Raw genomic sequence first — 15392 nt, forward strand, 5'->3', positions numbered from 1 at the left:
GGCCTAACTGTGTAGGTCAACACTCTTTTACATTGCCTTCTAATAAAAGCAGAATGATACAGCAGTGTGGTTACAAGCTTGTTGGTTGCGTACAGCACTCATTGACTGTAAAATGTAGCCAGAGAAGGGGATGGTTGGCGTGTGTGTCCTACTGAGAAAGATGATGGTGATTATTATTTTTAGAGACAGGGTCTTGTTCTGACACCCTGGCTGGCATGCAGTAGTGCGATCACAGCTCACTTCAGCTTCGAACTCCTCGCCTCAAGTGATCCTCCTGCCTCAAACCCCCAAGGTGCTAGGATTACAGATGTGAGATACTATGCCAGGTAGAGATAGCTTTTAAACATAGATCATTGTTTAACTCTTTCTTGAAATGTTCCATGTGGTTTATATTGTTAAACTATTGTAAGGATCCATCTGTTGGCTTTTGTTCCTATGATTCAACAGTCATGGCATTATTGAGAAACTTCTCAACTCTTCTTCCCACCATTTTCTGTATAATCTTGGACAGGACGGTTTGTCTCTGAGCCTCAGTTTTTGCTTCTGAACAAAAAAAATATGATTTAACTGGGTGATCTTTATTATTTTCATCCAATTCTGAAATTTTAAGGTTCTAGTGCTTCTCACTGGAATGAATGGAAAGTACCCCCTTGTCACCACTAATAATTAGGAAGATGTAAGATTCCAGTACTGGCCGGGTGCAGTGGCTCATGCCTGCAATCCCATCAATTTGGGAGGCCAAAGTGGGTGGATCATGAGTTCAGGAGTTCAAGACCAGCCTGGCCAACATGGTGAAACCCCATCTCTACTCAAAATACAAAAATTAGCCGGGGACGGTGGCCTGCACTTGTAATCTCAGCTACTCTGGAGGCTGAGGCAGGAGAATTGCTTAAACCTGGGAGGCGAAAGTTGCAGTGAGCCGAGATCACACCACTGTACTCCAGTCTGGCTACAAAGCAAGACTACGTGCTGGGGGAAAAAAAAATCCAGTACCCCCCTGTGCCTACAGTTATCTTGTAGGAAATAATAATTGTGGCCATATCCAGATATAACTACACAAAGTAACATCCTATTAAAGGAAGATTTAGAAAACAGGAAGTCACCCAACTGAATTAACCCAATATTACAAAGGGGAGCAGATGTGGGTTCTGGACTAGTTTATCCTGTTGGTTGCTGATTGATACAGGAATACACTGTCCAGTGTTGGATGAGATGATGGCACGAATGATACTTGAAATTCTTAGGGAAGGAGAATGGTTTACAGATTTCAGAAACTGAATTCAACTGAATGGGATTCAGGAGGCCTGAATGGTCATCCGAGCTGTGCTGTGGTCTCTGTCCTGCCTACATTTACCCTGAGTTACGGTCTGAGGTGAAGATGTCCAAACTCTGATCCTGGTCTCCTCCTCCTGTTGCCTCCGCAAGCCCAGCTCCTTGACCTGCCTGCGCAAGGTTTCTGGGTCTAGGAATGCTGCTTTCATGTTACTGTCCTGGTTCTCAAGCCTAGGAGCTCTGGTCTGCAGACCCTGACTCACTGGGACTGTGGCCAAATACTCCTGCCCATCTAGATTCTTCTCTCCCACAATTCTGGAATCTCCCTCCCACAGTCATGTAATATTTTCTGGCTGCCACCGTATTGCCAGATGCTCACAGACCCATCAGGTCACTTGCAAGGACCCTGCTTCTGGCCTCCTGCCCTACCCTGCTGCAGTAGGATGCACAAGGAAGGTCGCTTGGCCCTGAGTGTCATCAGCAGTGCTAGTCAGTCTGAAAAAGTGTTTTCTGGCTGGGCACGGTGGCTCATGCCTGTAATCCCAGCATTTTGGGAGGCCAAGGCAAGTGGATCACGAGGTCAGGAGATCAGGACCATCCTGGCCAACATGGTGAAACCCCGTCTCTACTAAAAAAAAAAAAAAAAAAAAAAAAAAAAAAAAAAAAATTAGCTGGGCTTGGTGGCACATGCCTGTAATCCCAGCTACTCAGGAGGCTGAGGCAGGAGATAGCTTGGGAGTCAGAGATTGCAGTTGAGTCGGAGGTTGCAGTGAGCCGAGACCACTGCACTCCAGCCTGGTGACAGAGCAAAAGTCCGTCTAAAAAAAAAAAAAAGGTGCTTTCTGGCCCAAAGCTTACCCTAAAAATGGAGAAAACACAGGGCAAGTTAGGAAAAAAAGGATCAGAGAAAGAAAAAAGTAGATGGGCAATGGTCAGTCAGGTCACCAAAAATACCTCCGGGACATTTCCACCCAAAATTGCCTATCTGAGCTAATGCTTTGGAATTAAGCATCCTTTGCTAATATGACATGAAATCTGCTTTTAGATTAAAAAAAGAAAAATTCATGGCTTAAAGTTTTGCAATTGCCACCTTTTGTAAAGGCAGTTTTCTTAATGCACTGGAGTTCTAACATGTTTTATGGCCCACACATACATATTTTGGGGCTCCTGCTATTTGGTGAGAGAAGACACAAATGCATGGGTTATGCATGGATATGTTTCCATGGGGCCTCTTTGCTTTCATATTTATCCGGAACGTGGTAAATGCTTTCCTTTCAGGCTGCAATTCACAGGGTTTGTTTTGTTTTGTTTTAGAACATACGTTTTCAACGACTGTATCTTTAAATAATCTGTTTGAATTTAGCTTTTCTCTTCCTTGGGAATAGCTATAAATGTTGGATTTTTCTTTGCTTTTCATTTGGTATTCTCACCCCCATTGTTTTCATCTCTCCCTTCTTTTCTGTTGTAATTTAGGAGAGCTCTTGCATCTGTCCTTTTCCCATCAGTGATTAAATTTTCAGCATTGTTAATTCTGCACTTCACTGCCTCCAGGTGGATTTTAGTACCACTTTTACATGTCTAGCTACTTCCCATCCTACCTTCTCTCCCTATGCAAAGATCTTTAGGCTTCCCACTGCTTCCCCAGACTGACAATTGTCAGGAAGCTTAAATGATAAAAGTACCCTGTTTTAATTGTGGTAAAAACACATTATTTGATAATCAGGCTGCTCAATATAGTAGAGAGCAGGCCTAGCAGGTTTGGGGTGCGGTCCTGGCTATACCATAACTAGCCGTGTGGAGTCGTTAAAGAAAAACAGTAACTAAGCCTGTCTGAGCTTCAGTTTCATTTCTCAGACAGTCGTTACTAAAGTTACCTGGTGTCTGACGATTAGGAAAGAAATATGTTAAATATCTGGCATAGAGTAAGCGCTCCATGGGCCCAGCATGGTGGCTTATACCTGAAATCCCTGCTCCTTGGGAAGCTGACACAGGAAGATCATTTGAGCCCAGGATTTTGAGACCCGCCTGGCCCACATAGTGAGACCCCATCTCTACAAAACATACAAAAATTAGCCAGGTGTGGTTGGCATGTGCCTGTAGTCCCAGCTACTCAGGAAGCTGAAGCCACAGGATCACTTGAGCCCAAGAGTTCGAGGCTACAGTGAACTATGATTGTACCAATGCACTCCAGCCTGGGTGACAGAGTGAGACCCTGTCTTTACAAAGAAAAAAAAAAAGAGAGAGAAAAAAAAGCCAGCTCTCCATAAATAGTAATTGGGTAATTGCATTTTCCTTTTCCTAGTGAATTATGAGTCCAACAAAGCCAGGATCCTTGCACTCCAGCCTTCCCCTTTGCCAACTCAGTGTATGTGACCGCCGGGCTGTTTATCCCCCACCCTTGTTTCCTAGAATTTCTGGGATCAATTTTAAACAAGGAAGGGGAAACTTCTGAAGAGTAAGGTATATAATGACGACCCACACAATACATTCATTTGCCAGTTGACCTGCAGAGAGTCGGCTCACTCTGTGCCGGGTGAGTCCCGGACAGAGGCTGCCATGGATGGCTGGCCCTCACTGAGTCCCTGGGGCGACTGTGGAGGCTGGAGAAGGGTCTTGAAGGAGCACAGCCCTACTTCTCTCCCCAGAGCAACGCCTGCCCTTCCCAGGCTGTGACCTTCCCCAAGGTGGCCCTGCCCTGCCCTGCCCCTCCTCCCCTATGGTTCTGTCCACCTTCTTGCTAGAATAGCAGACATGCCAGACACGGCCGAGGAGACCCTCGGGGTGACTACTCCAGAGGGCATGTTCAAAGGATCAGTAATGCACAGTTTGAAAGGCACCTCTGCTGACAGGAAAGAACATATTCTGTGTGTTGGAAAAAACTACCATCAAAACTCCCCAACCAACTGGCACCATCCCCGTAGTTTTTGGCAGCAACAGCAAAGCACGGAGCCCTGCCAGGAGAAACAGCTTTGAATTAAAATATAAAGCTAATCAGAATATGGATCACACAAAGCTGCCAGTCATTTGATGTGTGTGGGGAGTAAAACACCCCTGCCCTGCTAAGAAACTGCCCAAGGTCATTGTCTCTTATCAGCAATTCTCACAAACAGTTATCAAGTCTTTTTTTAAAAAAGCAAGTATTCCCACCTGCTGTCCCCTCCTACTCAAATCATTTTTTCTTTTTTTTTTTTTTTTTTTTTGAGATGGAGTCTCACTCTGTCACCCAGGCTGGAGTGCAGTGGCACGATCTCAGCTCACAGCAACCTTTGCCTCCGGGTTCAAGCAATTCTCTGCCTCAGCCTCCCAAGTAGCTGGGATTACAGGCACCCACCACCAAGCCCGGCTAACTCTTTTGTATTTTCAGTAGAGACGGGGTTTCACCATCTTGGCCAGGCTGGTCTTGAACTCCTGACCTCATGATCCACCCGCCTCGGCCTCCCAAAGTGTTGGGATTACAGGCGTGAGCCACCGCGCCCGGCCATCACTCTTTCAATGTAACATGTTGGAATCCTGCATGAGAGCCAGATTCCAGGGCTTTGATCCCATATGGAGTCCTAACACTGCCGGTCATTGCACAGTGGCTGGAGGGGGGTGGTCAGATGCCTTAGCTGTTCCTCCATCCCTGTGTTAGCAAGCTTTCTTTCCTTGTTACGTGATTTCTCAGGTGGGACTAGAGAGCAGAGAAATGGTGAGAAATGAGAATCAAAAACAACAGGCTGGCGACTTACCCTAGGCCAAAGCTAGTTCCCGCAGACCTTCCAATCCATCTGGAGCTGGCCATGTGACGGGTCATGGTCAGGGACAATGACGGTCCTATCAGCCCTGAAGCTGGCTATTTGCTGGCTGGATCTCTGGGCAAACTCTTCAACATTTCTGATCCTCATTCTCTGCACCTGGAAAATCCAAGTAATGATATTATCTAGCTTAGAAGTTTGAAGTAATGAACATAAGGTTCCTAGCTATGCTCCTGACTTAAAAAACCTGTAAAGTCTCCCAGCTCCCTAGGAGGGTATCAACTCCATATTACTGAGCGTGGAATGTAAGGTAGAAATTACCCATTAAATTTCACACTCCTGGTAACCCTTCTCCTTCAGATAGATTAAGTTTTGAGAATGACAAAATGAACAACAGTGTACATGACGGCTTCATCATCTTTACTGTATTGCCTATAATAGCCATCTGATTATATCCAAGCAGCACTGGGCATACCAAGAAGCTTAACAGACACTGCCAGATACACAGTTGTACATGAGGAATTGTGTGCTGAATACTAACAACACCTACCGTGTGCCTGACGTTTCCTAAGTGCTTCATACATATGAACCCACTTAATCTTTAAAACAACTGCATGATATACAAGGATTGAATCCATCACCCTGAATGAGGACATCAAGGTATGAAGACATTTAGCAACTCCTTTAAGATCCTGTAAATTGCAAATAAAATAACTGGAATCTGAACCCAGGTTGTCTGGCTGGAAAAACCATGATATCAACTACTCTACTGCGCTGAACCCCTATTATGTAAAATTAGATAAGATGATTTTTCCTGAAACAAAAACATTACTAAAATTAGATTCCGGGTAGCTATTTTCCTAGGCCTGATCCTCATCAATGATGTGGAAAGGGGCAGGCAACCACATTTACAAATACAAAGAGGGGCTAGGAAGTAGATCACTGCAGAGAAAACAGCCCAGGTAGCCCAGGTATGTCACTTAGAGGCAATGATGTGTGGATATAATTTAACAATGGGCCAGGCCTAGGGGCCCAGAGGTGGTAAGGATGGCTGATTGGCAGCATTTGCCAATTGCCAGTTTCCATGGTGTAAATACTTCCACCGTGATGGATTTCAAGCTACCAGCCTGTCAACACGGAGTGAGGACTGGGAAGAAATGCTCAAAACTGGCTCCCACAAGGCTGTACCAGTACACCACTGCCTGGAGGAGACCTCCAGTGTATTAGAAAGCCCAGCTCAGTAAGATAACCTGTGCTGGTCACTGGACAATTTAGGGATACGAACAGAGAGAGCATGCAGAGTTGGAAGGGGCCTTAGGCAAGCCCAAGACTCACTGTTTTCTCAGCAGCATCCTTGAGAATGTGCGACATGACTGGGTTCTTGAAACCACTGTTCCGATACTGCTTTCCTTTGCTAAGTTTAAATTCCAGCCTCCTAATTCTAATGTTTTCGTGGGACCTTCTACAATCCTTCTTTTCTGTATGTCTTGGGCAGGCAAAGGGGGGTATTCTCCACTAGCATGTTGCTAAAGAGGGCCTCTACCCTTTGATAAAACTGTTTTACCTGAATAAGCTTTGAAAAAGAAATACCGTAGTTGAATATTATGCTGTCCCATCTCCTCATCAGCTACTCTCCACAACTTTAAAAAACCCAATTCTTAACTACAGAGCCATAAAAAAGAAAAAAAAAGTCTTTTGCAGCAACATGGATGGAACAGGAGACTATTCTCCTAAACGAATCAACACAAGAACAGAAAACCAAACACTGCATGTTCTCACTTACAAGTGGGAGCTAAATGCTAAGAACCCATGAACACAAAGAAGGGAACAGAAGACACCGGGGCCTACTTGAGGGTGGACTGTGGGAGGAGGGTGAGACTGAAAAATACGTGCTGCACTTATTACCTGGGTGACCGAAGAATCCGCACACCAGACCCCCGCAACACGCATTTTACCCATGTGACAAATCTGCACAGGAACCTCCTAAAAAGTTGGAAAGGAAAAAAATTCTTCACCACTGTCTTGGGCATCTGTGATATGAAATTTAAACAAGTACAAAAATGGCTGATGAGCCCACAGAGTGCAGCCCGGATGGGACCACCTGTGAGACTCTTAGACCTGTCCAGTTCCACAGTCAGAATATTGGATTGCCACTGCCAGCCTTGTTAGACACGCATCCTTCTTACGCTGGGAGGATATGGACAAGAGCATGCAGGGCGCTCACCACAAATCCATCAGAACCATGGCAGAGACAGGCCAAACACATGCCCTGAAGTTACTAGTATCATCAGAGCACAGAAAAAAATATATATATTTGAGACCAGGTCTCACTCTGTTACCCAGGCTGGAGTGCAGTGGTGCAATCAGGGCTCACCGCAGCCTTGACCTCCTGGACTCAAGTGATCCTCCCACCTCAGCCTCCTGAGTATATGGGACTACAGGTGTGTACCACCACACCTAATTTTTTATTTTGTTGTAGAGACAGGGTCTCACTATGTTGCCCAGGCTGGTCTCAAACTCCCTGGCTCAAGTGATCCTCCCACTTTGGCCTCCCAAGGTGCTGGGATTACAGGCATTAACCACAGTGCCCAGCCACACATGACAATATTAAGCACAGAGTTGAAAGGGGCCTTGGAAATCATTTCTCAATTTCCTCTAATGAAAACAGACAAGTTAATGTATTAATAATTCAGGTTTTTCATTATGGTTCTCTTCTCCCTCTAGCCCAGTGGTTCTTAACCAGGGGTGATTTCCCCTCAGAGGACATTTGAGCATGACTGGAGACAATCTGGTTATCAAAACTGGGTGGGAGATGCTCCTGGCCTCTAGTGGGTATAGGCTCGGGATGTGGTTAAACATCCCACAGTATAGAAGACAGCCCTCCACAGCAAAGAGTTATCTAGTCTAACGTGTCAGTAGTGCCAAGGCTGAGAAACCATGGTCCATGCACAATATACTATTTCCAAAAACTAAACAAAATGACATTCTTACTCCACAAAGCAGTCATATCCACAAATCATATTTTATTAGCTGTGCAATACCACCTTCCATTCATGGCCTGTGTTTTAATTAAATTTCATAAACTACCAGTACAAATCAATACAATGCATTTCTTAACACACCAACAGCTTGAATGTTCTTGAAGCTTTTAAACAATGAGTTTACTGTGGGCAAACAGAAGCAAGGACTCAAAGAGATAATTAGCTCATGCATCTGGTGCTGGCTAATAATTTTCACACGAATGAAGAAACCACTCTATGTTAACTGTATTTATTTTTAAAAAATAGTTTGAAATGGTAATAAAATGCAATTTTCAGACGCATCTTGGTGATCGAGTAGAACTGCTTAATTTAAAAAATAATTCAGTTACTTCCACCTGGCCTGGGGTGGATAACATGTAGCAAAAACTTCCATCCCACTAGATTCTGGCAGATGGATTGATCTTTCACAAAATATATATATATTTTTTTCTCCATTTTTTCTTATGGAAGCCAGAAGCCAGGAGGAGCACCCTGCTTTGAAAAGAGATTGTTTGGTTCACACGGTATACTTTGGTTTATTTAAACAGGTAAGAAAGTGGTCCCTACTTCTGAGGAGAAAATGTGGTTTCTGCCTTTTAGCTACATTGCGATATCACCAGTCTGAATGAGTTTCCTTTTCTGTAAAGGAGAAAGTGTCATTTTCTTTTCCTCCGGTGTTCAGTTGCTCCTCTTCGAAAATACTCTTCAGATAAAGTGTCTGTACGTCTGTATTAGTACAAACCATTCCTTCCCTATGTCTCAATGCCTGACATTCAGTGCCTGACAGAATCAGCATTTGGCATGTCCTTGGATATGGCATCAGTTTGATGCTTTGAACTGAAAGTTCTCATAATGCATCTCAAAGTATCTTCTTAAAAAATATAAAAATGTAGGCCAACTTGTGCTCTCTTGTAAGGCTTGCAAAGTGGTAATTAAATAAGCAGACTATAACTCACAAGGGAAAAAAAGTGCATTTTTAAATAAAAGAAAAAAACGGAGACAGTTAAAAGGACAACCAAAAAGATAAGCAGATTATTTTTGGTTAATCTTGGGGAAAAAAATGACACGATATTTACGGTTTCTTTTCTTTTCTGGTCCATTTGATTTTACTTAATGTACTCACTAGTATCATAATAAAGCCTATCTCCTCTCCTACCTTCTGATATTTTAGCATTCCTAGAAACTAGAACCCTGCTGATAGGCTCATTCATATGAGGAGAAATATGCTTGCCTTTCATGCTAATGAATTTTTTACAAAACTGCTCTTAAATCATGAATATTTCAATGAGCACACAAAACAACAGGTCTCAGTTTGTTGTAAACACCATCAAAACCTCCACACCATTAGGCTTATAATCTCACAAGCATTCTGCCTTTGTCAGACACTTCACAAGGTGCAACTGGGTTACTTTTGCAGGCAAAGCGGAGATTTTGATTTCTGTTGTAAAAAGCCCAACAGAGAGAAATCGGAGGCTCTCTCGTCTCTGACCCATCAGTCCAATTCTTTTGTCGTCCTTTATGGAAGTCTTTTCTCTGTTGCAGCCACTTTCAGTAATTGCAAAAGGAAAGAAAAAGTGTCTCCCACAATCCGTCTCTGGGAGTTCATGTTTTTTTGCTACTTGTCTTCTGTTTCTGTTTGCGAAGGTGAGCCTCTATCTCGTGCCTGAACACCAGCATGCCCAGCTGGCCGTGGGATGCCTCGTTCATGGCCTTGGACTGCATGCACATCTTGTACTGCTCGGGGGTCAGCTCGTCCATGCAGCGCTTCTCATGCCAGAGGTGGAAGAGTCCTCGCACGGGCGTCCGCACCACTATGAGGTTGCTGTGGAGATACTTGCGATAAAGGTGCACATCCTCTCCGCCCCAGCCTTTGATGTCCAGATCAAACCCACCTGTCGGGACAGAACACACTGTTGAATCACACTGCACTGATCTGTTTTGCTTCCCTGAGTTGCAACAAGCACAAACTTTTCATTAAGACATGACTGGGGGGATGCGTGCTTCACCACCACCCCTCCAAGGTATGAGAGTGTCCACCTGGGTCAGAAGCCCCGAGAATTCCCCAACAAAGACGACTTTTATGGCAGACAGCACTGACTTCTTCAGATGACAGGACCTCCAAGAAACTTCCAAGCATGTGCCTGCATTCAAGAGTTATCAGCAATGCTAATGAACAGCCCCAGCCTCGTGGTTAATGGGTACAAAAATAAGATCTAGTATTCGGTAGCATTATTACTGACAGACTTATTGTGATTATGAATTAGCTATTGTTAACAACTTATTGTATATTTAAAAATAGCTAGAAGACTGATAAATATGATAAATATTTGAAATGATGGATACCTCCCATGACCCTGATGTGATGATTACACATTGTATGCCTATATCAAAACATCACATGAACCCCATAAACATGCGCATAATAATTAAAAATAGAGGTTTCGTTAAAAAAAAAAAAAGAGCTTCTACACCATCCCCACTTTTCAGCTTGAAATCTCTGAATGCAAATTCTTGTGCTTCTGTGAGGAGGCGGCCTTCTCCTGCCACTGCAAACAGAGAAGAAACGAGGGGCTTGCAGTGCCTCTCGGCTCACTGCAATCTCCACCTACTGGGTTCAAGTGATTCTCATGCCTCAGCCTCCCAAGTAGCTAGGACAACAGGCACATGTCACCATGCCTGGATAACTTTTGTGTTTTTAGTAGAGACGGGGTTTCACCGTTTTGACCAGGCTGGTCTTGAACTCCTGGCCTCAAGTGATCTGCCCACCTTGGCCTCCCAGAGTGCTGGGAATACAGGCATGAGCCACCACGCTTGGCCTAGAAAATTTTTAAATGTCCTTTTTGGGAAGCTGATTTGCACATAACCATGTAGGAATATTTCTCTCAGAGATGTCCAAGAACACCTGCTGTTAGTTGTTGAGTGTCTGCAGGGCACCCACCGCTCAGAGACCCGCATCCTGGGTGCTCTGCTCCTTCCAACAGGACTTGACTTCAACATTTTTTTTTTTTTAATCTTTAACCTGGTGATTTCCTTGGCGGTTCTGTAGTCCTTGTACTTCATGTCCTCTCTGAACAAAACAATCGTGGGGCTATCCCTCGTTCCTGATTTTAAAGTGAGTAGCTTTAGGTCTTGGACCTGAGGGGGAGGTGCCTAGAAGCCAGTGAGACCAGCAGCTCGTGGGGAGCCTGGGGATGGGACGCTCCATGCCACCCTGAGGGCAGGGTCCCCCTGACTCCATCCCAGCTGAGCCCCTGCACCTGAGATCAACGTTTCGGGACTGTTCATTCATACCCAGGTCGTGCATAATCTGCAACTCTATCTCTTTCAAGATCCAAGAGTCAGTATTGCTATGGGAAGGTGGGGTGGCATTTCCAAGAGGGACAGGAGGCCTCTATTCTCATCCTGACTCTGCCTCTTACCTGCTGTGAGGCCTGGGAGGGTCTCTTTCCCTTTGACATGCTTGGTCTCCTCACCTGAATCCCAAGGGCCTTTTCTCTCTGTGCTCTAGAAAACCACAGGTGTGCGCATGTGCATATTTGTGTATGAAATGTGTGTGCATGTGGACATTTGTGTATATGAATTGTGTGTGCATGTGGACATTTGTGTATATGAATTGTGTGCGCATGTGAACATTTGTGTATATGAATTGTGTGTGCATGTGGACATTTGTCTATATGAATTGTGTGTGCATGTGGGCATTTGTGTATATGAACTGTGTGTGCATGTGGACATTTGTGTATATGAAGTGTGTGTGTGTGTGTGTGTGTGTGTATTGGCAGCAACTGCACATTTAGTCAGAGCTTAAAGTGACATTTGGAATTTTGAAGGTTAGCAGAGAGACATGTGGGTCTTTTTGAGTATGTGCTTCCTCCCAGTGCCCCTATTTCCCTCATACCCTTACTGGGAGGCTTAGGATGTTCTACAGGAGAGGGCAGAGCAGCCAGGACCCTGCTGGGAGGAGGCACTGGAAGACTTGCTGCAAAGCTGCCTGGATGCAATAAGCAGCCTTTAATCTCGGATTGTGTGTCTTATTTGGAGTGACTGAGAGATGCTAGTGGAGATCATAGGGGCTAAAATGCCACCTACTACTAGGCCCCCTCTTGGTCCAGCCCTGAGTCTATGACATCAGGAACAGCATTTGATTTTTTTTGGAGTGATTCTCTTTAGGAGAATCGCTATGTTGTCCAAGTTGGTCTTGAACTCCTGGCCTCAAGTGATCCCCCCCTCCTCTAACCTCCCAAAGCACTGGGATTACAGGTGTGAGCCACCGCACCTAGTCTGGAATAGCTTTTTTTTTTTTTTTTTTTTTTTTTTTTTTTTGAAGGCAATGGTACCACCTTCCCCACCAGACTCCTTGGAAACCCGACTTGATTCCTTCAAGGCCTGCATGGGCCCGTGGCCTCTGGGTGGCAGTAGAGATGCAGATTTGTCCTACCTATATTGATGAAGTCTGACCGATACTGACACGTCATCCCAAATCCAAAGTCTCTCCAAAATCCAGTTTCCTTCTTTATGACCTGCAAGAAAAGCACTGTCATTTGAGGGGAAAGTTTAGGGTGGACAAAAATAGAGTGTTCACAAACTCCTGTGAGCCACCGTGGAGTGTGGAGCCCATCCCATCACTGATAAACAGCCTCCACTGGTGCAGGAAACGCAGATGGATTTGAGTCCTTGCAGACAGTCAGGAATACAGTACACACACCAGTCCCAAAACAAGGTCTTGTGATTTTTGGCACCTCTGGCTGGAATGTTTCTAGGGCTTAGGTATGAAAACACACAAACACACACACACACACACACACACACACACACACACACAATCAAAAACAAAAACCGGGAGAGCCAGTCTTTGAGCAGTACCGTGGAAAAGCCACCTACGTGCCTGGCCCCACACCAGTGCCAGCGAGAATCGGACGCTTGGGCCCCTCACACAAGCCTGGGCAGTGAGCCAGCAAAGGGCTCAGGAAGTTGAGAAAAGGGATAGAGAACAACTCAGAATTCAGCTGCCCTGGCACGGTCCACTCACAGAACTCCCTTGGGGAATAAAAAGAAATATCTGAGAGACTTCAGTATGTTACCAGCTCTCCAACTCGTTAACTCTCGCTTGCTGAGGAAAAGGGCACTAGAAGTCCAGCTTCTGAAGAAAGACTCTGTCCATTCATCTTCACCCTATTTTAAAACCAAACTGCTCCCAAAAGCATCTACCGTGGTGCCAGCCTGCAGGGCTGCGGAGAGGCCATCCAGGCACTGCCCAGTCTCTTACTCTGCAAGTAAATTTCCAATATATTTGCTGAAACAGCAAGGCTTTTCAAAACTGCATATGTACATATATATATATATAGAGAGAGAGAGAGAGAGAGAGAGAAAAACACACACACAAACACATATACACAAACACACGTATTCAGCTGAGAGAACTCTGGGAAAAGTTTTGAGATCTTAGTTATTTTTCATAATTCATTCTTGCAGTTAACATAGGTGCTTAGGTGAAAGGACACCCCCACATCCTGTCCTCTGGGGAAAGGTAGAGAGGGCAGCAGCAGGTTCCTCTTTCCCCACTTGGATTTGTATAGATTTTGTTGGGGACATCTGGTTCTGTTCATCGCTAATTAGAAACGGTACATGAGAGGGGAGAAGCATCAGAGTCTTGGCCCAATGAGACCACTGGCTGGCGTTTTCACTTCAGGCAGGCTCCTTCACTTCTTCATGCATCTATTTTTTTTTTCCTCATAAAACAAGGGGGTTAAATTCACTCATCCCTTAGGTGTCTTTCAGCTTTCACATCCAAGTGTTTATCACATCTTCCCCCTTCCTGAAGTTTCACCACAGGCTAATTATATTTGATAAATGGCTTGCAGAAGGGCTGATGAATCTTAAACGTTCTTTAACTCTGTAACGTATGAAACTGTCTTACTTTCACTACAATCTACAGGTAGATGTCACTTCCACCATGTCACTTACATTCCACAGGGAATGGGGACCTGCTGCCACCCTCTCCTGCAAGCATCAGGACTGCCCAAGGAAAGTAGGACCAAGAGAGTTTCTGTTGGTTAAAGTTGTCCCCAGCAAGTATTCTCAAGTTCTACTTCAGAGTACGGGACCGTTATACAGTATCTCCCAAATGACAAGTCAATTTCATTAGTATCAACTGGAAAGATTTTGCAAGGCGGCAAAGTCTGGAAAAGTCTCCACGGAGTCATTTTTTAAAATATGGACTTTGTTCCATCCCCGCCTTACCAGGTACACGGTTTCCATTGCAGCGAATAGACTAATATTCCTTCTGCTGGCAACCTAGACAAGTTCCCTAAGCTTATGGGTAAAAATGGAGTCAAAGAGAAGTGCCAGTATCCAATCTTCAAGTATTTCGCTGAGGTTCACATGGAATTTAAAAAGGAATGCTCCAAACAGGAAAAACAATTGGCCAAGCCTTGGGAAGGAAGACAAGAGGGAGGTATCCAGAGACTCTGGGCTGCATTGATGTAGGGCCTTTCGAGGTTGAACAAGGTGAAGGGGGACCCTCACATGGGAACAGCGTGATGGAGGCAGTCTGGCTTATGAGCTGGGGAGTGAGTTGTGTAAACATTTATTAAAGTCAGTTTGGAAGTTGGCAAGCCACAAAAAGCCACTATCTGAAGAGCTTGTTGAAATTTAGCCCTTTGTGGAAACTCATCTGGTCATGCCCACAGCATGTAATTTCAGGGCAAGACGGAGTTCCCTCAGTCGAGGTTCCACCACCCACAGCTGTGCTGGGTTGCTAACTGGAAGGACGCGCTCAATAGCAGTCTGGCGGGAGTGTGTGCCCTCAAGCACACATCCGATTATATCACGTTCCCACGTGAAGCCCTGCAAGGGTTCCCTAATCGTCAGCCATCTCATTTCTTCTTATCCTTCTGCCCTATATAAGGCCCATTTTCTCCCTCTTGGATTCTCCATGCTCACAGGTCTCCAAGACCAGATACTTGCAGTCCTTCCTGCCTGGGTCACCCTTTCCCCACACACCACTAAGCTGTGCTCCAATGCCACTATTCAGAGTGGTCGTCCTGACCCTCCTGGCCCATGTTATGCACCTGCCACCCTAATGCCACTTGCTGCACTGGACCCCTAGTTTATTTTCTCTGTAACAATTCTGGCTTCTGAAATGATCCCGTTGATGCATCTGCTTCTCTGTTTGCTGACTGTCTTCAGTCACCAGCCCTGGTAAATGTAAGCTCAGGGCTTGTTCTTGTTCACGACTACATCTCCAGCACCGAGAACATTGTCCAGCACACAGCAGGTACTCAGTAAATACTTCCTCAATGAATGAACCAAGTGCAGTCCCTGGGGCAGAGATGGTTCCAAGCCAGTGGAAACAGACACGTTGCAAGAT

General features: G+C 45.0%; 1 protein-coding gene across 25 annotated transcripts in view; it reads right to left on the bottom strand.

The window, feature by feature from the left end:
- Positions 1 to 8009: 8009 nt before the first annotated feature.
- Positions 8010 to 15392, bottom strand: part of CSGALNACT1 (chondroitin sulfate N-acetylgalactosaminyltransferase 1) — a 353523-nt gene continuing 346140 nt past the window's right edge. For all 25 annotated transcript variants that reach the window (XM_009454908.5, XM_054656580.2, XM_024345067.3 and 22 more), the window contains 2 exons: positions 12462 to 12543; positions 8010 to 9918 (listed from right to left, as the gene is read on the bottom strand). In XM_009454908.5, the coding sequence (XP_009453183.3) occupies positions 9629 to 9918; positions 12462 to 12543 (372 nt within the window). In that variant the 3' untranslated portion in view covers positions 8010 to 9628. The remainder of the gene's footprint in view (positions 9919 to 12461; positions 12544 to 15392) is intronic.

Source organism: Pan troglodytes, chromosome 7, assembly GCF_028858775.2.
Source record: "Pan troglodytes isolate AG18354 chromosome 7, NHGRI_mPanTro3-v2.0_pri, whole genome shotgun sequence".
Taxonomy (NCBI): Eukaryota; Metazoa; Chordata; class Mammalia; order Primates; family Hominidae; genus Pan; species Pan troglodytes.